General features: G+C 37.2%; 1 protein-coding gene across 3 annotated transcripts in view; it reads right to left on the minus strand.

Annotated features, from left to right (window-relative positions):
- CPA6 (carboxypeptidase A6) overlaps window positions 1-27,656 on the minus strand; it is a 365,360-nt gene that overhangs the window by 188,370 nt on the left and 149,334 nt on the right. For 2 of the 3 annotated variants that reach the window (XM_072604783.1, XM_072604785.1), the window contains exon 2: window positions 25,539-25,614. The exons of the other annotated variant lie outside the window; for it this stretch is intronic. In XM_072604783.1, the coding sequence (XP_072460884.1) occupies window positions 25,539-25,614 (76 nt within the window). The remainder of the gene's footprint in view (window positions 1-25,538; window positions 25,615-27,656) is intronic. 3 annotated transcript variants of the gene reach the window in all.

Here is a 27,656-nt window from a genome sequence, read left to right on the forward strand (position 1 = left end):
GATGTATGTATTGTTTATGGTCAGACAGTTAGAAGCCCTGTCTTTTGGGTCTTTATTTCCCTGCTTGTATTTTCTCTGTTGGTATATGTGATTAAAGAAGACTGTTGACCCCTCAAAAGTTGCTGTCCTTTTAGAAAAGCAGATCTAAAAACCTGTGCTAGTAGACCATCCTGGATGTGTCAGGGTGCTTGCTGACATCCTCATACATGGATAAAGGCTTAGCGAAAGATTTCAGATTGGTGACAATATAGCTCTTTAATCAAACAATAGCTATTTACATTCTAGCTGGGTACCACTGTGAAGTTGTGACAGACATCTGATGATGAGCAGTGGTACATTTCTATGTAAATAATGTTACTTGCTGACCACTATGTTATAGATCTCTGGACAATAAGCTAGACCAACTGTGAAATACTGGTATTCTTTTCTCTGGAAAGAAAAGGATATGCCAAATTGGTGCAAATTCTTAACAAATGACCAAATGAAAAACACTTTTCTTTTACTGGGAAGGAGGTATATTTAGTAGAAAATGTGCCTCAAGGACCAAAATGCTACATTACTTTTCTAATCAAGATTGGATTCTTTAGTCAACTGGTAAGGATCTTCTAAAGAATAACCCCTCATTGAACTTCTTATGGATCTAGGTCATAGATAATGGTGGAAAGAAGCCTGGGAATATATGAGAGATAGTCCCATAATATTTAGCACATAGTAGACTAAATTGATGAATTAAATTTATATTAGATGCTCAATCCTGATGTGATTCTAGGTGAAATCAAGTTAAAAAGAACACCAGGAGTAGCCTGAATGGGAACAAATTGTCACAAACATATGAAGCCCAGGTCTGTTTTTAACCTAAACTGGAATCTACCTCTTTCTTCTTTCACCTCTGTCCTGGTGAGATAACATATGGAATGCTGTGTTCAGCTATGAGAACTATATTTTAGGAAGAACATTTATAAGCTGGAGAGCATTTAGAGGAGGACAGGAAAGGGTCTTGAGTCCATGCTATATGAGGATGAATTGAAAGAAATGAGGATGTTCAGTGTATCAGTCAGTCAGAAGAGCATTAAATATTTATTAGATGATCTTACGGTGCCAGGCTTTGTGCTAAGCCCTGAGGATACAAAAAGAGCCCTCAAGGAGCTCACAATCTAATGAGTTAGGCAACAAAGAAACAAATAGGTACAGACAAGCTATACATAGGATGAATAAGAAATGATAAAAAAAAGAAAGGCATTAGAATTAAGAGGGACTAGGAAAGACTTCCTCTAGTAGATGAGATTTTAATTGGCACTTAAAGGAAGCTAGGGAAGGTAGGAGGAAGAGATGAGGAGGGAGAGCAATTCAGGTCTGAGGGACAGCACAAGAAAGTGTCCAGAACTGAGAGATACTACCTTCAAGTAACAACAAGGAGGTCAGTGTCACTGGATCAAAGAGTACATGTTGGACAGTAAGGTCTGAGGTGGAGGGAGGGTAGTCTGGGCTTTGAATATGAAACAGAGGACTGTGTATTTGATTCTGAAGGTGATAGGGAGTCAGTGAAGTCTATTGAGTAAAGCAGAGACATGGCTGCACCTACACTTCAGAAAAAAGAAAGGATACTATGGCTACCTTTAAGCATTTGAAGGGCTATCATATCATATCAGAGGGAATTGATTTGCTCCATTTGGTTCAAGTAGGCACAACCAGGAGCACTGGGTGAAAGTTATGGAGAGACAAATTTAGGTATAAAGTCAGGGAAAAAATTTCTTACTGGTTAGAGTTATCCCCAGGTGGAATGGGTTGCCTCAAGAGGTGGTGAATTCTGTCACTGGAGGTCTTGGGTACATTGTAGTGATGATGAGCTTTTGGGTCTGGGTTAGAGTGGTTAGCCTTTGAAGTCCCTTCCATTTCTAAAATTCTGTGACATTAATATCCTCTTCTCCAGACCATACCCTCGCTCCTACTTCCAATTCATACTGCCAAAGGCTTCCCAAAACCCTCACCCCAAGGATGATTCTTATTGTCCAAGTCCCAGCTCTTGTGGGATTGGGAGTGACCGAATCTCCCCCTTAAAGGACACTACTGAAGAAGAAAACTGTCCTCTCCAGGCAATCATTTCCAACTACTTTTAGTTTTTTGACTTGAACTATTTCTGTGATGATTGTTGACCCTGGCTTACCCTTGACTCTTTGCAACATAAGGATCCCCATGCCAAGACCACTTCTCTCTTTTGGTGTAATAACCTCTGTGAGCTTTTTCCCCCCATTTATTTCAGAGTTGACAGCACCCTCCTGGATGATTACCAATCTTTGGTGTTTCTTGCTCTCCACTTCTGCTATTCCATTATTTTTATGTTTTATTCTCAGCTTTGACCTTGGTGCTTTCTAGGCTGTAGTTTATCTCTTTTCCTAGTTCTGAGAACTGGTTCCCTCTCTAGTCTGAAGAGAGAAAACTTCATCCCGTCCCTTTCATGCCTAGCTGCTAATGTTCCCTAACTTTTTACCATGAAATGGCTGGGTGGTTCCCATTGACTGAGTAAAAGGAAGGTAAACACCTCAGTTTGAAAGTGAGTAGAATAGAGTTTTTCCCCATCTAAACTAGAAAGCCTTACAAAAGGAAGAGATGTCATGAGAACTTTAAGTACTAGTTCCCCAGTGAGAGCATCAGTCAAATCAGCCATAGGAGCACAGAGATGTGTTTCATTATTATAATTAATACTTTACTCTGTGTAGTGTATCATATTTATCAATGTGCTTCCCCAATTGATTTCTGTTTTTCTTGAGTGCACTATTTCTTTCATTATTTTTTTAGCTTATTTATTTTATTCACAACCAATCTTCAGTATTCATGCAGAGAGAGAAAAATGTGTGTCATGCCTGAAAACTAAGTTCTTGAGATTTAATCCATAGTTAAATTTACAGATCTTCCTGCATTGCAAAAATGCACTTACTTTAAGAGTGCAAAGGTGAACCAAGTGGTTTTTTTCATTCAGGGCTTCTCCTTCAGAAAATCTCTCATAAATATAACAATCCAAAAATTTTATTCAAGATTCTGAAACATTGGAAAAGTTTTATCAATGTTCTCCTTTTCCTAACATCTTTGTCTACTGTCAATGTTTCTTACTTGGCAGCCTACTAAGAATCCCACCTACCTGGAAGAGTCACTGGGGATTATCACCAAACATCATCGCCTTTATTAATCAGCAGAAGAACAAACAAGAGATACTCCCCACAACCTCCACTGACTCCCATGGGTTGTTGTGTTTCCAACCTATTTTTATAGTGCAACCATGAAAATCCCCAAATAACACATGGTAAATTTAAATGTTGGACTAGTATGAAATAGTGGAATTAGGGGTGACCTAGTCAGCCCCTTAAAGGACATTCTACTGGAGAAGAGTTGAGTGGGGACAAACTGTTTGTCCCTAGTATTCAGTTGTCCTGAATATCTCTGTCCTATATAGGTCAGAGGTTCTTAACCTTTTTTTTGCACGTGCCATGAGCTTCTTTGGTAGTTTGGTTCTCTTGTCAGAATAACATTTTTAATATATTAAACAAAAATACATAAAAATTACAAAGGAAACTAGTTACGCTGAAACAGATTTATGAAGAAAAAACAGCTCATGGCCCTCAGGTTAAGAGTCTCTAACTATAGCTGGAGGCTTGTGAGTCTATTAAATTTTCAGTGTGACCATTTACACTTCAAAGGTAAATACTACAAATTAGTGCTGCAGTTATTATTTTTTGATTGTCTAGATTTAAGAAAGTGATGGAGAAAATGTTAACAATTCAGATTAAACTTAAAAATGTATCCTGCTCACATTCTCTCCCACCCTTCTAGATTGTTAAATATTCCCCAGCACGCCAATGGCCATAACTGCATGATATAAGTACGTACAAAAGAGCTTGACAAATTTGCTTTGGATGCAGGAGCTGGCTTCCAAATCTAGAAGCCAGATGAATTTATTCAATGTCATATTAAAAAAAGAAACAAAACGAACCAACTTTCAAATGGTCAGAGGTATTTTGAACTATATTTTTGTATGCATGTATAAGAGGAATCGACTAGATTTGTGTTGATCAGAATGTTGCACACAAAGCAGTGATTTGGTTGCTGGACAATATACGCAATAAAGGCAGGAATGTGAAAGAGGGGTAATGCTTACGTCCTTGAATGTCTTCTTTATCCCTTTTGTTCTTGGTTCTTAGTTATTGGCATGCCAATCAAGGAACATTATGGGAGCCAAAGAGAAACTTGCTGCTCTAGACACTACCTAACTCCTATAGTGTTTCATTGGGTAGAGTTCCTGAAATAGATTTTGGGAAAATAGATTGAAAATCATTATTTAATGGGAGTTAAAAGGAATTTCCTAATCCCAGGTCAGATGGTTGACTGAGTTGAGGAACCTTGAGTCTACCTAGCTGGCCTTAGCCTGGGATATTCTGCTTGCCTTTCCTGGCTGCCTGACTTTTTGTGGTGGCTCATAGACAGCATCTATGACTAAAACGGCTCTAAGCCTCCTTTATCAGAGGGAAGTTTATTAGCTACTACTCTATTCCAAAGGATAACAGAGAGCATCTCAGCTATCACGAAATTAGCAAAGATGCCCAGCAGGCACTGTGTAATGGACAGTACAGACATAATACCTAAGACAGATGACGTGATGTTCAGAGAGCAGAGACATGATGTCCAATGAAACTCCTAGTAGACAGCAGCAGAAAACAGTGGTAAGCAGTATGATGACATTTTACGAAAATATCAGTGAGCATATGTATGCCCACGTAAGCTGATAAATACATACATAGATTTGGAACCAGGAGGGGCCTTATAGGCCCTCTACTCCAACTCTCTCCATTTACTAGATTAAAAAACTAAAGCCTAGAGAATGCAAATGACTTGTTTGAGGTCACAAAGTAACAGAGGCTGGACTTGAATCCAAGCCCTCTGACTTCAGAGGCACTACTCTTTTCATTGTACCTCACAGATTCTTGTCCATTTATGTGTCCTTTGTATGTGTTCCCTGGTCATATGTGTTCCCTTAGTGCATATCCCCTGATCACACACATGCCCTCCACATGTGTATGTACTCTGGTCATATATGCTCTCTGCATGTGGACCCTCCCTTATTAATGGCATAATAGTAGGAGAGAATGCCCACTGTGTATATAGGATGCAATCTCTTTTGTCTCTTAATTTACTTTGTTTAAATATAATTTGTTTTAAACTTTTCTTTTTAATCTGTATCATTGGAGAAAAAACTTGCATGGATGAGATAACAGATATATTGGAGTGCTGGAGAATCACATTATTGATACATGATCTTGCAGTCCACTAAAACTTTCAGATATTTTTCAGGTAAACAACTCCTAAATGATTCCTCCTCTATCTTGTATTTGTGAAGTCATTTTTTGAACCCAAACAAGAGTTTTTACATTTATTTTTATTAAAATTTGCATTATTAGTTGTTGGGACTGGAAGCTCAATTCCGTGTGGACGGTCTCGGGCGGGTAAAAGTGGGACTTCTAAATCTTAGAGTCTTACGAGGCCCTCCATGAACAGTGGGGGTTCGAGAAGGTCAGACTGAGCTAGCTCGGCTAGCTCGGGTATTTCCGCCTCTCCCCTGGAGATACGTGATGGGTGGAGTCTCCCTGCCCTCGAGGTCGTCCCGGATTGGAGCACACCTAGTTACCTAACAGCATGGTATTGAGATGCAAACTGTGTGGCTGAAGTTTAAGTAGGATTGAGGAAGCCGGAAAGTGCTCTTAGCACGTGTGGAGCCAAAGAGGACTGTAGGGCTCCGCTTCTTTTCTTTCCTCTTTCCCCTCCCCCTCTCTCCCCGCTTGTACTTCTACTTCCAATCCCTTAAGCTTAGCCTCCTTAGGAAATCTCCCCCTCTTCCTCCTAAGGAAGATCACCCTGCATTTGTAACCCGGACCCTGAAATAAAGCTCAACCCCTGTTTGACTCTGGAACGTCCTTTCTCTCATACGTTTATCCGGTTTGGCCAACCGAAGACCTGGGACAGGTAAGAAAGACTCGGGTAGCCCAATACAGGCCTCTAGGCTTGGCAATTAGTTTCCCCTGAATGTTTTTAATTGTCAAGAACTGTTTGGATCCTGGCAGTCATCCAAAGTGTTAGCTATACTCTTCCAAGCTTTGTTTCATTGGGGAATTTAGTAAATATGACATCTATGCCTTTGGCTAAGTTAACTACCAGCATTTTAAACATCACATAGCCAAGTACAGGTTCGTGAGGATAATCCATTAGTGAGACCTTCCAAGTTGCTTTTGAACCAATGTTGACTGTTTTCTGCATCTAAACATTAAATGAATGCATGTAATTGTACTCTGTTCTCCCCATATTTATCCATCTTATTCACAAAAATTACCTGAGACACTGTCCTTTTATTCCTTTCTAAATGATTTCTTATCTTACTCCTCACAGAAGATATTCCAAATATTCTCTTCTTCTCAAGTCTTCTCATACCTTCAACATTCATGTCATGCCACATAACTGTGAGTGTGCTGGGATCTCTCCTGTTCTTTCTCTACACATGCACTTTCTTGGTGACTTCATCTGTTTCAATGGGTTTTTACAATCATCTCCATGAAGATAAATTATAGCTCTAGCTATCAAACTAGTCTTTCTCCTGACCTTCACTATTAATATGTACTTATTGGACATTCCAAACTTGATGTCTCAGAGACATTTCAAAATCAACACGTCCCAAACAGAACTCATTATCTTTGCCCTCAAATGCAACCCCTCTCTAATCTTCCCTATTGCCGATGAAGATACTACCAGTCTTCTGGTCTCTCAGGTTTGGAACCTCAGGATTTATCCTTGATGTCACGTCCTCTTCAGGTACAAAGAACAAAGCAGCAGCAGCAGTGGTGGCGATGGCAGCAACATTGTCCCTCATCTCATGCATTCAGTTGATGAGTCTTGCCATATATACATCTACAACATCTTTTGCAGCCAACTTCACTTATGTAGTCACAGTCTTAGTTCAGCTCTTTATCAGTACTCGATTTGAGGCTTTCTGATCTCAAGTCTATCCTTACTCAAGAGTATACTAGAGTCAAAGTAATTTTCTTTAAGCACAAACCTCACTATTCCATTCCTTTATGAAGTAAATTTTAGTGGCTCCTTATTGCTTCTAAGGTAAAATGTTTAGGTTTTAAATCCCTTTATAATCTAGCCCCAATGTGTCTCTCCAGCCTCATTACATATTCATTATTTACCCTCCTACACATTATGATTCAGCCTACATGGTCTTCTTTTATACATGATATTCTATCTTCTGTTTCCATGTTTTAACTTTGGCCATCTCCCATCCCTAGAATGTACTTCTTCTCTGTTTCACTGAATCCCTCTCCTCCAAGGCACAGAACAAGCACCACCTTTTAAACAAGCCTTTCCTGACTCTTCCAACTGCTGGTTTCCTCCCTCCCTAGTTATGTTATATGTAACTAATGTATTTATTTATATTCATTATCTTCATACTTATTCTGCATATTCTTATGCATTTACTCACTATGACAATAAAATGTAAGCTCCTTGAGGAGTAGAGATTACTTCATTCTTTTAATTGTATCTCTAGTGTCTAGCATGGCACCTAGTAGGTACTTAATAAAAGCTTATTGATCTATTAGGGCAATTAGGCTATAGAGCAAGTGGAGAGAGTACCAGGCTTAGAGTTAGGAAGACCTGAGTTTAAATCCAGTCTCAGATACTTACTAGCTGTGTTACCCTCAGCAAGTCACTCAACCCTGTTCACCTCAGTTTCTTCATCTGTAAGATGAGCTGGAGAAGGACATGGCATACCACTCTAGTATCTTTGCCAAATGATGACCCTGAATAGGGTCATGATGAGTTGGGTATGACTGAAATAACTGAACAATAACAAAATTGATCAATTGATGGGGGCATCATGACATCCCTAAGTCAAAGGTACACTGGAGCCAGTTCCTAGAAGCTCAGCACCAGAGAGCCAATGGTTAAATATTTACCAGAATATACTTGTGCTAAGTGTTCACAAACCATTCACTTAAAAATAAGTTCTAAAATTTTCCCAAGAACTGAAATAAAACACAATGAATTATGGCTTTTAGATTCCCCTCTAGATTCTTGAAAGTTGGCTCAATTGTCTATCCTTTTCTGCAATATATTTCAGAGGTTTTCACTCTTCACAGTGATATGTCCTTGAATTGAATTAAATTCTTCGAGTCTGAATTATTTTCTTGCCTTGTAAAAAGAAACAGATCTGGCTGGTCTTGTGTACTATGTCTTTGAATGTGTGTTGACCCACAGAGTGTCTAGAAACTGGGATAGCTTTCTAGAGGCTTAAATGTAAAGTGGGCCCTGAGTATTACATATACTTAAGGTAGAGCTGGGATAGGAGTTCTCAAAACTCTCACAAAGCCAACCTAAAGCTAACTTCACAAAAGATAGGTTTTTCTCTCAGTGATAAGTCTATATAAGAGAGACTAGCTAGATTCTGGGACAAGAAAGAGAGGCCAAGCCCTGAGGGGTTTGACCTATCTTCTTTCCTAAGTAAGCACACTGGGAAGGATTACTGAGGAGGGGGAATAGGCCATCCCCTGCCCTGCATCCTTCCCAGCCTCTGAACCAATAAACAAAGTGATATTGATTTGAAAATGGAAATATTGAGAGTGGGGTATAAATATGAGTGCAAGTCACTTTTTCTGTGTGGGTGAGAACAGTGGCAGGAGCTTTTACTGAAAGACAGGAAAGGGGGATAAGGAGGAGGAGTAAGGAAAAGGAAAAAAGGGGAGGGAAAAGGGAAGGGAGAATGGAAGAGAAGAGGAAGAAAGAAGAAAAGGAAGAGGAGGCAGAAAGGAAAAGGGGAGGAGGACATATAGTAGGGGGAGTGAGGAGGAGAAAATAGAATCAAGTAGCATCATCCAGTGCCTCAGCTATCAAATATTCTTACTGATCTGAGGAAAGTACTAGAATGGCAATGGGGAACCTTGAGTCCACCTGTGGCCCTCTAGATCCTCAAGTGTTGCCCTTTGACTGAATGTTGTTCATCCTTCATTTTTGAAGAGGACCTGTGACATCCTGGGGTGATGTCTTGACTTGCACATGAATTGAGCTTAAGTGAGGCACAGTAGCAAAAGTTGTCAGCCTCACTGTCTCTTCCAGAGTCATCAAAGTCCAGTGGTAAGACAAATGTCAGGATGGTGTGTTCAATGGCTGACCAAACTTTAAGTGTTCCATAGCATCTGCTTCAGCCGTTTTCATGACCCTTGGAATAAATTGCTCTCATTCACCCATTCTGTTAGGTGGAATTATCACATACTTGGGTAGACATTTGCTTAACTCATCAACACATTTGAGGTTTGTCAGTTACCCTCAATCTGATTTAGTCTGTATGCTGAGAAGGGTATGTATACATGTATATGTATACATATACATATATGTCTGAACACACATATATACTCACCAAATAAACAAAATGGTCCTGATGTGAAAAAAATATATACATATGTGTATGTGTGTATATATGTGTGCATACATACATATGTATACATACATTATGTACATATGCATGTATGTGTATATATACACATATGTGTATTTCTCCTACTATGTGTCAGGCACTATATCAGGTGTTTCATTTTTTTTTTTTTACCAATATTACTCAATTTTAGCTACCTAATGACAACTTAATGTTTGTTAAGCCTAAACATTAAGCTACATTTTCATAGTTGATACTAATTATTGTCATATACTAGGTGCCATGCTGAATTTCTAGATGTCAAGGCAACTTGGTAGCTGGGATTTGTCCCACCTTGGTGTAAAAAGCAAAGTCCTGGAGGAGAAATGAGATAACTATGGAATGGAAAGTCAGGAACATATGCTTAACAACTTGGTAAATAAATTGCCATTTGGGGGGAAGCAGTCTGATTTTGAAAAAAGACAAACTTTTTGGCATAATTGAGGTCTTTCCTTAAAAGTCCTGGAACAGAGAGGTGGCAGTAGTGAAAGCACCCCTGCTGTCCCTTTCAATAATAATTTTTTGAATTCCTGAAATGAATCATTTGTTCCATATCCTACAAAGCTCCCCCCAATCTTTCAGAGCACCAGCAAAGAATTTATGAAAGAACTAAGACAGGAAGGATGTGGGATCTTGATTCTCCTCCTTACCTGCAAATTATCTCCTTCCCTCACAGTTTAATTTAAATCATGGTCTATTTGCCTTCTGTTTTTAATTGGTAGGTTCTTTCTATCCAGCTTTTGTTTCCCTAAACACTGAGTTTGGCTTTCTGTTTTTAGATCTTGGACACAAGCATAACAATTACTTTCAAAGTAACCAAGCTCAAAGCAGAGTTTCTAAAGCTAATTAACCATTCTCTAGATGTACTACCCTGAGTTTCCACTGAATGCTGAATGAACATTTTTTTTCTTATTTTTCTACTTTGGACTTTAGAGGATTTGAACTTATTATTCATCCTGGACTCTAAATTAATAGCAGTAATAACATTAAGAATATCAATCAATCAATCAGTCAACATTTATTAAGTTCCCAATTGCAGCAGCAGCAACCACCAGCACCGGTTCTTTACAAAGAGCGTTGATAGCTTATTTGATTTTAAGGAAAGCTACCCTGGAGACAACTATTATTAGTCACACTTTTTTTTTTTTTAGAGAAACTGAGACCTAGTGAAGGTGAAGCGACTCCTTTGATTCCTAACATCAGCATTATCTTCTCTGTCCCTAACCTTTCATATCTAAAGAGGTAGCAAATACTGTCAATCCTATTTCCATAAAATTTCTCACATTTGTCACTTTCTTACTCTTCCCACTGCTACTACTACTCCTTATCATCCTGTCTAGATTATTGCAGTCTTCCTTCCTTCCTTCCTTCCTTCCTTCCTTCCTTCCTTCCTTCCTTCCTTCCTTCCTTCCTTCCTTCCTTCCTTCCTTCCTTCTCTCCCTCCCCTCCCTCTTTCCATATCATATCCATATCATACCCTTAACTTGAGGTGTTTTGCCCAAAGGATTGTAAATTTTGATTACTGAAACCTTACAAGATATCTTGGGATTTATGGGATTTATTTCTTAAGGACCATGTCCTAAATCCAAATCATTCTGACTCTCATTGATTGACTAAAAATAGATCCCATTTTAAGCCTCACTTGGTCATAATTTGGGCCCTGACTCAGAGTGAGTGTAAATAGCAATTGTTTCTCTTTTGGCCAGAAATGCTGAGGGTCTTTCCTTCCCAGATTAATTTTTTCCCTGTTTTCTTTGAAGTAGGGAAAAGAGGCCATTCTTTGCCTCATTTCTTTTTTTTTTTTTTTGGAGGACAGAACCAAAACATTCATTCAGACATCAGAAAGCTGAATCCATCATAGTAACAAAAATCTATACACAATAACATGGCAGAGAACAATACCATCCACAAGCCTTCCCCCTGCTAGACTTTCCACAAAGCAGTTCCCTTAAACAAAATGACAGACATACTTTTTCACTCACAGCTAGCTGCTTGCTTGCCTGCATCCTTCCTAGTTCTGACTGCTCTCATGACTAACTTCCTGTTCCACCTTTCGGCAAGCACCTCCCACCACAGGCTCAATGTGACTCAGACTTCCATGTGACCCAGGCAGGTCACATGGGCCTATTAATGATTCAGAAAGATCTTCCCATTTAAATGACCATTATAATACTCAAGTACACACATAATCTAACCATTAAGAAAGGTCTCACCATTGATGTAGCTCATATCATATACAGTTATTGTGACTCATCTTCATTCTGTCAGAAATAGTTTTTTTTTATTTTTAGTTTTTTTAATATATAACTTATTTATTTTCAATTCTTAGCATTCACTTCCACAAAAATTTGAATTCAAAATTTCCCCCCCAGCTCTCCCCATCCCACACCCCAGGACAGCATGCACCCCATCCACCTCTTTCTCCAGTGTGTCCTCCCTTCTACTACCCACCCTTCTTCCATCCCCTTTCCCCTCTATTTTCCTGAAGGGCAAAATAGATTTCTTTAATCCATTGCCTATACAGTGTAATTTCCAGTTGCATGTCAATTTTTAACATTGGTTCTTGAAGCTTTGAGTTTCATATTCTCTCCCTCCCTCCTCACCCACCCTCCCTGAGAAAACAAGCAATTCAATATAGGTCATACATGTGTAACAATGCAAAGCACTTCCATAATAGTTATGCTGAAAAAGACTAACAACATTTCCTTCTGTCCTACCCTGCCCTTCGTTTATTCCATTCCTTCACTTGACCTGTTCTCCCATAATAGTGTTTGCTTCTGATTATCCCTTCCCTCAATTTGCTGTCCCTTCTATTATCTTCTTTCTCCTATTCCCTTCCCCCTTGCCTTCCTGCAGGGTAAAATAGATTTCCATATTCAATTGAGTGTTTGTTATTCCCTCCTTAAGGCAAATCCCATGAGACTAAGGCTTAATTATTTCCTTTCATCTCCCCCCTCTTCCCCTTCATTGTAAAAACTCTTTCTTCCCTCTTTTATGTGAGATGATTTCCTACATTCTACCTCTCCCTGTTTCTTATTCCTAGTATATTCCATTCAACAGTAAATTTTATTTTTTTAGGTATTTTCCCTTCATATTCAGCTTACCCTGTGCCCTCTGTTTGTGTATACACACACACACACACACATATACACATATACCCATGTACATATACATACCTACACATATATAATATTCACATACATACATACCTATACCCAACTACATATATATATATATATATATATATATATATATATATATATATATATATATATATATATATATATATATATATATATATATATGTATTGCCTCTAACTACCCTAATACTGAAAAAGGTCTCATGAGTTACAAATAACATCTTTCCATGAAGGAATGTAAACAGTTCAACTTTAATGAGTTTTTTAAGTCTTCTCTTTCCTGTTTACCTTTTCATGTTTCTCTTTATTCTTGTATTTGAAAGTCAAATTTTCTATTCAACTCTGGTCTTTTCAACAAGAATGCTTGGAAATCCTCTATTTCATTGAAATTCAATTTGTACTCTGAAGTATTATACTCAGTTTTGCTGGGTAGGTGATTTCTTGGTTTTAATCCTGTCTCCTTTAACTTGTGGAATATCATATTCTAAGCCCTTCCATCTCTTAGTATAGAAACTGCTAAATCCTGTGTTATCCTGATTGTATTTCCATAATACTTGAATTGTTTCTTTCTGGCTGCTTGTAATATTTTCTCCTTGACCTGGGAACTCTGGAATTTGGTTACATTCCTAGGAGTTTTTCTTCTAGAATCTCTTTCAGGAGGTGATTGGTGGATTTTTTCCATTTTATTTTACCCTCTGGTTCTAGAATATCAGGTTAGTTTTCCTTGATAATTTCTTGAAAGATGGGTTCTACATAGGCTCTTTTTTTGATCATGGCTTTCAGGTAGTCCAATAATTTCAATATTTAAATTTAAATTATCTCTCCTGAATCCATTTTTTAGACCAGTTATTTTTCCAGTGAGATATTTCGCGTAGTCTTCTATTTTTTCATTCTTTTTTTTTTTTTGTAATTTCTTGGTTTCTCATAAAGTCATTAGCTTCTATTTGCTCCATTCTAATTTTTAAATAATTATTTTCTTCAGTGAGTTTTTGGATTTCTTTTTCCATTTGACCCATTCTGCTTTTTAAGGCATTCTTCTCATTGGCTTTTTGAACCTCTTTTTGCCATTTGTGTTAGTCTATTGTTAAAAGTGTTATTTTCTTCAGCATTTTTTGGGTGTCCTTTAGAAAGCTGTTGACTTGCTTTTCATGATTTTCTTGCATTGCTTTCATTTATCTTCCCAATTTTTCCTCCACCTGTCTTACTTGCTTTTCAAAATCCTTTTTTGAGCTCCTCTATGGCCTGAGATCATTGCATATTTTTTGGAAGTTTTGGATGTAGAAGCCTCGACTTTTATGTCTTCCTCTGATGGCATGCATTGTTCTTCTTCATTCAAAAGGATGGAAGAAAATACTTCACCAAGAAAGTAACCTTCTATAGTCTTATTTTTTCCCCCTCTTTTTGGGCATTTTCCCCAGTCAGTTACTTGACTTTTGAATCCTTTGTCAAATGGAGAGTAAACTCTAGGGAACCGTAAGTTCTCAGTTCCTTCAAGGTGGCACAATCAAGGGAGAGGAATTTACTGCTCTCCTGGCCATTGCTCTGGCCTGTGAGCCATGATAAGCACTCTTTTTTGCTCAGCATCTGCAAGTAGGATTTCCTCTTCAGAGCTTCCACTAGGTCCACCACACCAGTGCTTCTCCTCAACTCAGGACCGTCACTCAGGTCTGAGACTCAGATCAGCTGCTCAATTCCCCCAGGGCCTTTAGGCCAAGGGCTCCAAAAGTGGATGGTACTGCCACAGTGGCTGCTGCCGCCCTGGGGCTGGGACTGAGGCTAGACTGGACTCCCTTCTCACCCAGGTGAAAGAGCTTTCTTATTGACCTTTGAAGCTGTCTTTGGCATTTTTTGGTTGAGAAATCTGGGAACCGCAGCTACTACCTGTGATTCCATGCCCTGAAGTCTGCTCCACTCCTGTCTGTTTCATGCTGCACTTTGCTCTGAGTCCGGAGTGACAGAACTTTCATGTTGGCCTTCCAGGCTGTTTTGGGCTGGAAATCTCTTTTATTCTGTTATTTCATGGCTTCTGTTGCTCTAGAATTTGTTTAGAGTCATTTTTTCCAAATATTTTATGGGCAACAGGGGTAGAGCTAGAGCAGATCCTTCCTTCTACTCTTCCATCTTGGTTCTTGTCCCCTCTTTGCCTCATTTCTTACCAGAGTTTAATTACTGAATGGGCATTTCCCCAGTCAAATAGAAACCTGGGAAAGACCTTAGCTTAAAAAGGCCAAGGTTTCCCACTCCATCTGGGGCAATCTCCAGTCATCCTGATCTATATCTTGCCACTGATCTAGATGGATCTAGAGGAGAGAATGAAGCTGATGACTTTGCACAACCTTCCCTCACTTAAATCTAATTCACTTGCAAGTCATGGCATCACCTCCTTGATGTCATGATCCACTATGAGAACAAAGGACCAACAACAAGATTATTGCAATAAATTTTTATACACATTCTTGCTTATAACAACATTAAAATAATAATAATGACTAATATTTATATGGACAGTTAGGTGGTACAGTAGATAGAGCACCAGGCCTGGAATCAAGAAGACCTGGCTTCAAATGTGGCCTCAGACACACTAACTAGCTGTAAGTCACTTAACCCTGTTTGCCTTAGTTTCCTCATAGGTAAAATGAACTACAGAAGGACATTGGAAACTACTTGAGTATCTTTGTCAAGAAAACCCTAAATGGAATCACAGAGAGTCAGACACGACTGACAATTACTCAACAGCAACACTTATGTAGTACTTTAAGAGTTGCAATCCATGTTTCTTGCTCTAATCCCTCCTTAACCCTGTTTCCAGAGCATTCCTTTTAAAGCATAAATCATTCTATCACACTTGCTCACTCAAAAATCTCTAGTGGATCTTGATTGTCTACTGTATGAACTCTAAATTCCTTTTCCTGTTATTTAAGGTCCTATGCAATCTGACTCCATCTTACTTTTCTAGGATCCTCTCTTATTCCTGACTTCTATGTACTATATGGATGCTCTAGTCAATCTGGACTCTACTTTCTTCCCTGACCCTGGCTTGTACTTTCCCATTTCTGTCCCTTTATTTATGAGATTTTCTAAACCTTAAATGTCTGCTATTCTTGTCAATCAATCAATCCATAATTATTAAGTGCCTACCGTATGCCAGACACTGTATTAAGCCCTGGGGATACAAAAAGACAATCCTTGACCTCAAGGAGCTTACCATCTAATCAGCTGTAGATTTTCACCTTATTTATTCCTACCCTACTCTTTAAAGTCGGACTCATTTGCCCCCTTTTCCACAAAGTATTCCTTGAAGGTCTCCCCTTGGTCTGCCATCCAATTTGATAGCAAAATTTCTTCTCGGAACTTAATTAGCAATTTGTATTATACCTCCCAAGTGTACCTACAATGTATTTTTGTGGGTTGTAGTTATGTTTGATGATATTATCCCTTTGTAAGCACAACGAGGAGAGGGACTCAATCTTATTTGACTGTTTTGCCAGTGTCTAACATAGTGTTTTTCATGCAATAAACACATTCTTTACAGAAATGAGTTTTTGACCTAACCAGACAGCCAAGAGCATTAGAAAGGGCAAGAGTCAAACCCAGGCCTCCACATTCCAAATTCAATAGTACTTTCTCCTATACTACAGTTATCTCTACATAAGATGGTTGATGTTGCACTCAGTGAAATCATGAACAGAATGCAGAATTTGCTGCATTGATAAAGACAGAGTAGAATGATAAAAGGTCCTTGATTTAGAATGGGAAGATCTAGGTTTTTATCTAAGCTCTGAATAACTTTGGGCAAGTCAACACCAAACCATACCTCAAGTTCCTCATTAGTAAAGTAAGTCTAGATGACTGAGGTCTATTGTTGTTCCCAGGGATCTGTGAAGAATGTGATGGAAAACCACCCAAACCTGATGATAAGTACCTCTGTGGGCACAAAAGATGCTTCCAGAGAAATAAAAAAAGCAATGCTAAAGAGAATGAAGTCTTAGGAAAGAAATGTAAGACCTTAAGGTCACAGGGAATGTTTTTCTCTCGGCTGCTGGTCAGAGAGAGTCAAAGACTGCATAAGAGAAGGGTAGATTTAGAAAGTGAAGAGCTATGAAGAAGATGATGTCTGAGATTATGCTTTAGATTTCTAGATACCAGCTTAAGAGAAAGGAATGATAAGTTTTTGGCTAGAGTATACCTAATCAAGGAGGTAAATATGTATTTCTAAAACTCAGGGGTTCTTAACCTTTTTGGTGTTGGGGACTTCTTTGTCTGCCTAGTGAAGATTATGGACCCTTTTTCAAAATAAAATTTTAAATGCATAAAATAAATTACATGAGATTGCAAAGGAAACCAATTATAATGGAATATAGTTATCAAAAATAGAAAATTCACAACCCCCAAGTTAAGAATTCTCGGTGTAGAGTCTTTTGAATATAATTAAGAGGTCTTCAAATTGAAAAATAATGGGGAAGAAAACTTCTCTAGAAGTATGTGTTTTTGGATCTTTGTGTTTATATGTGTACATATGAACACATCAAGATAGATAGAAAACAGGAAGAATAGGAATAGAGTTGCCCAGAAATCCAAATTAGATAAAGTCTTAGAAATAAAGCAGTAAAAAAACCTCCATGACCTCAGGGATCTATACATAAAGAGGGATATTATGGTAGAGTGGAAAGACCACTGACTCTGGAGTCCAAAGACTTGGATTCAAATCCCACCTCTGATACTTACTACCTGTATAACCTTTGAGCAGCTCACTTAATCCACCTGGTCCTTAGTTTCCTCAATGGTAAAATGAGGAGGTTGAACTAGATATACATACAGGTAATAAGCAAGAAGGCCTAGAGAACTGAAGGGAGGGAGGCAAACTGGACCTCTTAGGTATCACTGAGATTGATGGGATAGGGCCTAAGATTGGACCAATAATAGCTAGTGTTTATGTTACCTTTATACATGTTATCTCATTTGCTGCTCACAAAAGCTCTGGGAGGCAAATACTATTAGTATCCACATTTTACGGATTAGGTAACTGAGGCTCAGAGAAGTTAGACTTGCTCAAAGTCATACAGTTAATATGTATCTGAGGAAGGATTTGAATTCAGATCTTCCTTGACCAATGTTATTACCATCTGCATCATTTATGGCTGTAGAGGATATAATTTATTCAAACACAATTGATCAAAGGATAGTTGGCAGGAGTATGTGTGTTTATGATCAGGAAGAATTTATACCCAAATGCAGGGCTTGTACAATATTAGGAAAACTATCAGCATAATTGACCATATCAATAACAAAATTAACAGAAATCATATGACTATCTCCATAGTTATAGAAAAAACTTTTGATAAAATACTTGTTCCTATTAAAAACACTAGAGAGCGTAGGAATAAATGGAGTTTTCCTTAAAAAGATAAGTAGCATCTAAAATCATCAGCAAATATTATATGTAAAGTGACAAGCTAGAAATATTTTTAATAAGATTGGGGGTGAAACAAGGATGTCCATTATCACCACTGTTACTTAATATTGTGCTGGAAATGTTGTCTTTAGCTATAAGAGAAGAAAAAGAAATTGAAGGAATTAGAATAGTCAATGAGGAAACAAAACTATCACTCTTTGCAGATGATATGATAGTATACTTAGAGAATCGTACAGAATCAATTAGAAAACTACTTGAAATAATTAACAACTTTAGCAAATTGCAGGATATAAAATAAACCCATATAAATCATTGACATTTCTACATATTACTAACAAAGTCTAGCGGCAAGAGATAGAAAGAGAAATTCCATTTAAAATAACATAGAAAATATAAAATATTTGGGATTCTACCTGCTAAGACTAAGACAGGAACTGTATGAACACAATTATAAAACACTTTTCACACAAATAAAATCAGATCTAAATAACTAAGAAAATATCAGTTGCTTATGGGTAGGTTGAGCTAATATAATAAAAATGACAACTCTACCTAAATTAATTTACTTATGCAGTGCCATACTAATCAAACTACCAAAAATTATTTTATGGAGCTAGAAAAAAGTAACAAAATTCACCTGCAAGAACCAAAGGTCCAGAATATCAAGGCAATTAATGAAAAAAAAAATATGCAAGGTAAGGGGGCCTCCCTGTACCAGATCTAAAACTGTATTATAAATCAGCAATCATCAAAACTATTTGGTACTGGCCATGAAATAGACTGGTAGATCAGTGGCATAGGTTAAGTATACAAGACACAATCATCGATGACTGTAATAATTTACTGTTTGATAAACCCAAAGACTCTAACTTCTGGGATAGGACCTCACTACTTGACAAAAGCTGCCGAGAAAACTTAGAAAATAGTACGGCAGAAAGTAAGCATATACCAACATCTTATACCATTTACCAAGATAAGGTCAAAATGGGTACATGATTTAAACATAAAGGGTGACACCATAAGTAAATTAAGAGAGCAAGAAATAGTGTACCTAACAGATCTATGGAGAAAGAATTTATGACCAAACAACAGATAGAGGACATTACGAAAAGCAAAATGGATAATTTTGATTATGTTAAATTAAAGAGTTGTTGCACAAAGCCAATGCAACCAAGATTGGAAGAAAATCAGAAAGCTGAGAAACAATTTTTACAGTCAGTATCTCTGACAAAAGCTTCTTTTCTAAAGTTTATAGAGAACTGAGTCAAGTGTATAAGAATACAAGTCATTTCCCAATTGATAAATGGTCAAAGGACATGAACAATCAGTTTTCAGATGATGAAATAAAAGCTATCTATAAGCATATGGAAAAAATGCTTGAAATCACTATTGATTACAGAAATGCAAATTAAACCAACTCTGTGGTACCACATCACACCTATCATATTGGTTAATATGACAAAAAAAGGAAAATGATAAATGTTGGAGAAGATGTGGGAAAAATTAGAACATTAGTGCATTGCTGGTGGAGTTGTAAACTGATCCAACCATTGTGTACAGAATTTGGAAATATGCCCAAAGAGCTATAAAACTGTGCATACCTTTTGATTCAGCAATACCACTACTAGGTCTGTATCCCAAAGAGATCATTAAAAAAGGAAAAGGACCCATATATAAAAAAAATATTTATAGTAGTTCTTTTTGAGATGACAAAGAATTGGAAATTGAGAAGATGCCCATCAATTAGAGAATGACTGAACAAGCTGTGGTATATGAATGTAATGGAATACTATTGTTCCATAAGAAATGATGAGCAGGCAGATTTCAGAAAAACCTAGAAAGACTTACATGAACTGATGCTGAGTGAAGTGAGCAGAATCAGGAGAACACTGTACACAGAAACAACAACATTATGCTATGTAGACTTAGCTCTTTTCATCAATACAATGATCTAAGACAATTCCAAAAGATTCATGATGGAAAATGCTATTCACATCTAGAGAAAGAACTATGGAATCTGAATGCAGATCAAGCATATTATTTTCTCTTTTTTTGTTTTTTCTTTCATCTGGTTTTTTCCTTTTGTTTTGATTCTTCTTTCACAACATGACTAATGTAGAAATATTTAGTATAATTTGCACATGTATAACCTATATCAAATTATTCGCTCTTCTGGTGGGGAGGAGAGGGAGGTAGAAAAAAATTTGAAATTCAAAATCTTGTAAAAGTGAATGTTGAAAACTATCTTTATATGTAATTGGAAAAAATAAAATATTATTAAGTGGAAAAAATAGAAATTATAATCATGAAGAAATCTGATTATCAGAGTGGAGAAATAGTGAAAATCATCAGACTGGTAGAAACAAAAGCAAGATTGTGATCTTACAGACCAAGTGGACAGAAAGTGGAAAGAAAGAGGAGCTGGGAAAATAGAGTATGAAACTTGAATAGAAATGTGATAAGGGAATGATGGGGAATTTAATTATTTGCCTATCTGAAAAATTCATCTCTTAATTGCTCAATCTAATAGTCTTTCCCCAGTCCTTATCTTCTTGGACCTTTCTGCAGCAGATCCTCTGTCTTCCCTAAACTTCTGGGGCATTCCTTCTCCCTTCTCTCCCCTTTTTCCTGCTACTTGTTTAATCCTCTTGGTTCTACTGCCAAGGCATCTCTTTCCTCTGAACCCTTCTCTCCATTCACAATGCCATCACTTCTAACCACCACACCTCTCTAGGCTCTCCAAAGAATTTAATTTTAAAATGATGGTTTAAATGTTGAGACTAAACCCACAACACTATATATTCTCTGACTTGCAGGAACTATTATCTCATTCCTCAGCAGTGATCCCAAATAGCTACTTTGCTTTTTATTTAACAGATTCTGCTTTCTGGTAGATTGATTAGTCTAGTAATATTTTAGAAATACTGATGGAAACATCATTTTTTGACTCAACTAATTTATTTAGTTCAGTATCATTGAAAGTGTAGTACTTTGAAAATAGTGAATGAGTTTAGGAGATACCAAGAGTAAGAATTCTTTAATACAGGATAAAGTTGGTAATGGTTGGAATTGACATATTTAATAATAATAATAGCATTTATAAAGTATTTTAAGGTTTGCAAAGCATATTATATATATTATGTCATTTGATTCTTAAAACAAACCTGGTAGGTAGGTGATATGATTATCCACTTTTTGCAGATGAGGAAATTGAGGCAGATAGAGGTTAAATGATTTGCCCAGGGTTACATAGCTAGTAAATGTCTGAGGCTGGATTTGAACTCAAGTTTTACTGACTCCAGATCAGGAGCTCTAAGCATTGCACCTCTTACCTACTCCTTTACAATTAGAAAGGAGTATATTATGATGTAATAATAATAACTCACATTTGTGTAAGGCTTTAAGATTTGCTAAACATGTTATCTCATTTGATTCTCATGGCAACCTTGTAAGGTAGTTGCGATCATTATCCTCATTTGACAGATGAGAACAAAGTCAGATAGTGGTTAAATTAAGACAGTATCTCATAGCTATTAAGTGTCTGTGGCAGGATTTGAATTTGGGTTTTCCTTACTCCAACTTCAGCATTCTATCCACTATGTTACCTCTAAATCATGGCCTCTTAATCTGGGGAACTTAAATATTTTGATAACTGTATTTCAATATAATTGTTTTCCTTTGTATTTTATTTTATGTATTTAAAGACAATTGACAACAGGTCCATGGTATCTATGACACACACACAAAAATGAATAATCCCTGCTCTAGGTGATGACAAGGCAATGTAAGTAGTATAAGGATTATTACCCCTATTGTATAGAGAAGTTATTTGCACAAAGGCTTATTGGACCCAGCTCTTCTCTCTCATGCAAACTTCCTACTACAGTATTCTGTGATGGGGCATGTTTACCTGTACAATGTAATTTTGCAGGATGAGGAAAAGATGAGAGAATTTTTCAGGATGAGAGAAGGGAGACTACATTGTAACTTTCAAATTAAATTAGCATTTGAAAGGAAAATGCCAAATTTAAAAGTCACATTTAACAAAAAAATACTCCCCTCCAAAGAAAGGCAAGGAACACATTTATTAACATTTAGCTCATGCCCACATCTTTAGGTGTGACTTTTACTTAAGCAACCTGAGGCAAATAATTGTATATTTCACTTCAAAGATCTCTACGTTAAAGGACTATGGTTTTCCCTGAAAATGTGTTTCAGCTATTCCATAAAATTCCCTTAAATTTCTTTTTGCTATATTTTTAACTCACTTCTATTCTCAGGAGACATAAAGGATATATTATCACCATCTTATCTATATCACCTCCAACCTAAAACTAATTCTCAGTCATGTGTAGATAATTTATATGATCAATCATTAATTAATCACTGAGTGTATGTGCTGGGTACTCTGTTAGGGGCTAGTGACACAAATACAAAAGAAACAATCCCCTGTTTAAAGAACTTTTATTCTAAGGGGGCAGGAAGAAAATAAGAACACATAAAATATGTATAATGCACAACTATAAAATATGTATATACATATATACACACACAGTTAAATGCAAAGTTTTGGGGAGCAAGGGCAGTAGCATTTGTGAAGAGAGGATTGGGAACAACTTCATGTGGAATATGGTGCTTGAGTTATCTCTTAAAGGGAAAAAAGGGACTCTATCAGATGGGAATTAGGAGGTATGGTGCTCAAAACAGTCCCAGAGACATTATTTCTGGGTAATTTAATCATTTTATTAACAATGCCAGCTTTTTAATAAAAGAACAGTCATTTGGCATCTCTCTCTTAGACCACAGACAAGCATGGTGATGGGCTCAAGACTTATACATTCATTTAGAAGAGGATTATTCAAAAGGATGGTAATCACCTCTGATTGGTTAACAATTAATGAGAGAATGAATATTACAATGAGGAGTGCATCTGAATTTTGATTAAGACATTTAGTTCTTAAATTATCCCCAGCCTTGGGCAATCTATTCAAAGAATTCATGCCCCACTCAAGCATGAGCAGAACACAATGGCTGCTCTCCTGGGTGGGCTCTAGATAGAGGGGAAGGCTAGCTCAACCTTCAGAGACTGAGGTCTTGAAATGAAGATTAAGCAAAAGGGGAAACTGGAGTCTCCCCAAATCACTCACCAAATAATTTCTCTCAGAGGGAGTATATTCCAGGCATGTAGGATGGCTAGTACAGAGGTATGGGGGTGGGATGCAGTGTGGGAGGAAATGAGAGAAACTCAGTTTGTCCAGTTCTCAGAGTGTAAGGGACTATCTAATGGGATTGGAAAAGTGGAGCTAGAAAGAAATTCAGTCAGTCAAAAAACAGTTATTAAGTTTTTACTATGAGGAGGATTAGGAAAGCCTTCTGAAGAAGATGAGACTTGGACTGAACCTTGAAGAAGCCAGGTGGTAGAGGGGAGGAGGCTGTAAAGTTGTGAAGGTTTTTTTTTTAAATAGAATTTTATTGATTTTTAAAAAATTTTTACACCATCTATATTTTTCCTATATCCTTTTAAGTGGAATTTTATTCATATCTTTTTTTTATACCACTTATATTTCCCCCTATATCTTTCTTTTTCCTTCAAAATCATGCCTGATAATTTAAAGCAAAAAAGGAAGAGGAAAAAAAAAATTCGGCAAAAGCTATCAACATAGAAAAAAAATCCAATATTGTTTGCAGTATTTCATTACTATGGACCTTGATCTCTGCAAAAGAAAGGGGAGGGATTCTCACATCTCTTCGGTGCCATGCTTGTTCATTTCACAATAGTCAGTTTCAATGGTTTTATGGTGGTTGTTTCTTCTTATTTACAGTTACCATTGTGTATTATGTTCTTCTGGCTCTGCTTACTTTTGTGAAGCATTTTATGAGCCAAACAATGGAGTTTATATTTTATCCTAGAGGCAATAGGGAGCCATTGCTGCTGATTGGGTAAGGGACTCACATGGCCAGATCAACCTTGAAGGAAATTACTTTGGCAGTAGAGTATAGGATGTATATCAGTGAGAAGAGATGTGAGGCAAGGAGGCCAATTAGGAGACTTGGCAATAGTCTAGGAAAGGATTGATGAGGGCCTGGATTATGGCAAATGGAGAGAAAAGGTTAGATTTGAGAGATGCTGTGGAGGACGAAAAATTGAAATTCAAGAATACAGTTAAAGCTTTGTTTCTGACAATACTTTCAAGCTCCTTATCAGGCCTACTAATAGTGAAAGGAAATGACTTGAAGATCTGTAATTTTCCTTATCTTAATTCTGATAAATTTTTAATTAGAAAAGAAAAAAGTTAATCATCACCATCAGTAACAACAGTAATAATAGGCAGCAACATGGAGTAGATAAGCTGGTCTTCAAGTCAGTAAGATGCAGGTTCAAGCCTCACCTTTGACACATATTGACTGTGTGATCCCGGGTAAGTCATCGGATCCAGTGTTTATGCAATTCCTTAAGACAATGAGTTGCAGAGAAGGTATTGAACAGCACTGCTAGAGGGAGTTCCCCATATCAGTGAAGTCACAGGTCCAGTCATTATCCTTGATGATAGCAATCTCATATTAATATCACAAGTTACTGTTGAGCAAGTGATTTACTCATTTTTAAATTGAGGGATAAGTTGTGTAAGCATAATTATGACCCTTATAGATCAAAAAATCATAGTATTGCAGATTGAAAGAGACCTTGGAGAACTTCTAATACATATAACCTCTTCATTTTGGAGAGAATGTCACTGAGATTCTGGGGGTGAAGGGAGGGGGAGTGATTTGCCTCAGGGCATATAGGTAGTAGGTGACAGAACTGGATGAGAAACTGAGGCTCAAGGCAAGAATGGAATACAGCATATAATATTAGATTTTTTTTCTATGTTGATAGGTTTTGCTGAATTTGCTTAGGGTAACACAGCTAATAAAGTCTGTAGAATAAATAGTAGGATACTTGGAGTCAGGAAAGACCTGGATTCCGGTCTTACCTTGAACATTTGTTAACTCTGGGATCATCGAGAAGTCGTTTAATGTCTTTAAATGTCAGTTTCCTCATCTGTAAAATGAGGATAATAATACCTGTAGTATCTACTTCATAGGAACGTTGTGAGTCTTAAATCCAGTGTGTATGTGTGTGTGTGTGTGTGTGTGTATGTGTGTGTTGCTTTGAAAATCCAAAAGTGGTATATAAGTAACTTATACATTGCTATTATAACAATCATTTCAAGATTCTGATTCCAAATCCACTTCTGTTTTTCCTATATCATGTTGGAGAAAAAAAAAGCAAAGGAATTGAATGATAGATGGACTTGATTATCTGCTTCTGAATAGTCATGGGTTATTTGGGTTTGAAAAAAATGCTTTTAAGTTCTTTTAGCCTTTTATTCCTTGGCTTGTTGATTCTAATTTTTTAAACAACTACAAGACAAAAAAGCCACAGTAACTTCCAGTATTGAATGCCTACTTAGAAAACTGTAAACATCTGTCTTACCTTAAATTGATGGCATATGTTCTTCAGTACATGTGCCTCTCCCTCTGTTTCTGGGATAAGCCTTATTACCTTATCTCTAGGAAAAAGAAAAAAACAATTTTTCTTTCAAAAATAATTTTTAAAAGAGTAGCATTAACTGATTTTCTTTTCTGAATTTGAAACAACAATGCAGGTCCTATCAACCTGGAAGTGTTTCAAATACTGTGTAAAGATGGCTTGCATGTCTTTTGTTTTAGCACCAGCCTCGGTAAGTTTAGAGAAGTGCACTTCTAAAAGGTTTGGCCAACAGATGATAAATTTCTATTGGAGATGGAAATTCAAGTATGACTAAATCTTTCCATTTCCTAAAGTATGGAGTAGTTGTGATCAAGGAGCTTACTGTCCAATTGGGATTGGGGAGATAAGACATATGCAAATATTTATGGTGCCAAGTATAATGTGACCACAACAAAAGAGAGAACACTCTAATAAATAGTCATTTCTCAAGTGAGAGAAAGTAGGGAAAGATTGATGCAAGAGGCTTTTGAGCTGGGCCCTGAACAAAGAGAAGAATTTCAATAGACACACAGAAGGAGGAAGTGTGTTCCAGACCTGGTAGGTCGCCTTCACCTATGCATGGAGATGAGATTAGGAAACAACTAATAGTCCCATTTGAGTAACACCAACAAAGAAACAAAAAGCCCCACAACATACAAAAAAGGTATAATAAAACTAAGCATAACGAGGTAGTTTTGAGCCAGCTTGGATAGGGCTTTTAATACTATAAAATCCAGGTATGTCAAATGACAAGGAAATATATTTGTCAATAAGTATTTTTTTCTCCTATCTGTACAAATGCACCTTAAATACAATTTATTACAAGCAGATATTATAAATTTTTTCATCCTACTATATCTCTCTCTTCTTTGCTTTATGGATGAAAAATGTATTGCATCAATTGATGCAGCTGGTCCTTTAAGGTATTATTAAATTCCAATGCTATGCATTAGCAATATCATTTTCTAATAAAGCTTTGGCCTTCCAAAGGAATATCTGTCAAAATAACTCTTTTGCCTTTGCCACTGCTTGTCTTTGATTAAAGACATAGAATGGTAAAGAAATCAAGTAAAGGAAAGAGTGGAATGATGTAGGTACTCTAGGCAAAGCCTAACTGAGTTATTGGTGGACTGTGAATTAAAATATAATTTCTCAGAGACTTCCAGATCATGTGAGCAATATGGTAGGGGATTAGACTTTACTCTGATTCTCACAAACTCTTAAAACTTGCCAAAATAAGAATTATGTACAAGAGGTAAAGTTGCAGCTGTGTCCACAGGCCAAGATGTTAAGAAGATTAATGAGGTAGCAGTGTGATGAATTAATGGCAGAGAAGGCTAATAGCCCATTCTCCTATGTGCTCACTCAGCATCCACTAGCTCCCAAGTACCCCAAGTACTTTGCACTCCAGCTAGGATGGCACAATAGGATCCATGAATTTATGCATTGGGATCTGCTCAGTAATTTTCCCTACTCTTTCTGCAGTCTCAATAAATTCATCTTGCTTCTGCCCTCACCATTCTTTGTTGCTTTTTCTTTTTTTGGCAACAAGCAATAGAACTTTGCCCAGCTCTTCATCCCCTACCTCATCCCCTTGGGAGGAAGACATGGAGATATAGGAAAGCAGAAACTTCTCTTTGGGGCAGCAATATGCTATGCTGTAGCAATACTGAGCCAGACAACTCAGGAACAGAAAAGATGGAAAAAGGTGCTAGCATGTGTTGGGGATTCCATGAAATCTGAAGGAAAGAGTAACAGCATCCACCTAGGACCAATCCATCCCTAAGAGAACATTTGAGACAAAAAAGTGCTTTTCCTCAGCATGGGAGAAGGCTGAGACAGTTTTCAGGTTCAGTGTTGGGGTATCCGCCATCAAAGAGAAAAGAGGTAGAAAGGAAACCAGACTGAAATTATCAAAGATCTCAGGAAGAAGAAATATGTTAAAATCTTGAGTGCATGCAGAAAAATCAACAAGGAGGATATTAAAACAGAAAAGAAGATGACCTCCAGGTGATCTAAATGAGTCCAGACATCTTTGAATAAAAATTGCAAGACAAAGGGAATTGTGCCAACACTTGATAA

The sequence above is a fragment of the Notamacropus eugenii genome, chromosome 4 (genome assembly GCF_028372415.1).
Source record: "Notamacropus eugenii isolate mMacEug1 chromosome 4, mMacEug1.pri_v2, whole genome shotgun sequence".
In the NCBI taxonomy this organism is placed as follows: Eukaryota; Metazoa; Chordata; class Mammalia; order Diprotodontia; family Macropodidae; genus Notamacropus; species Notamacropus eugenii.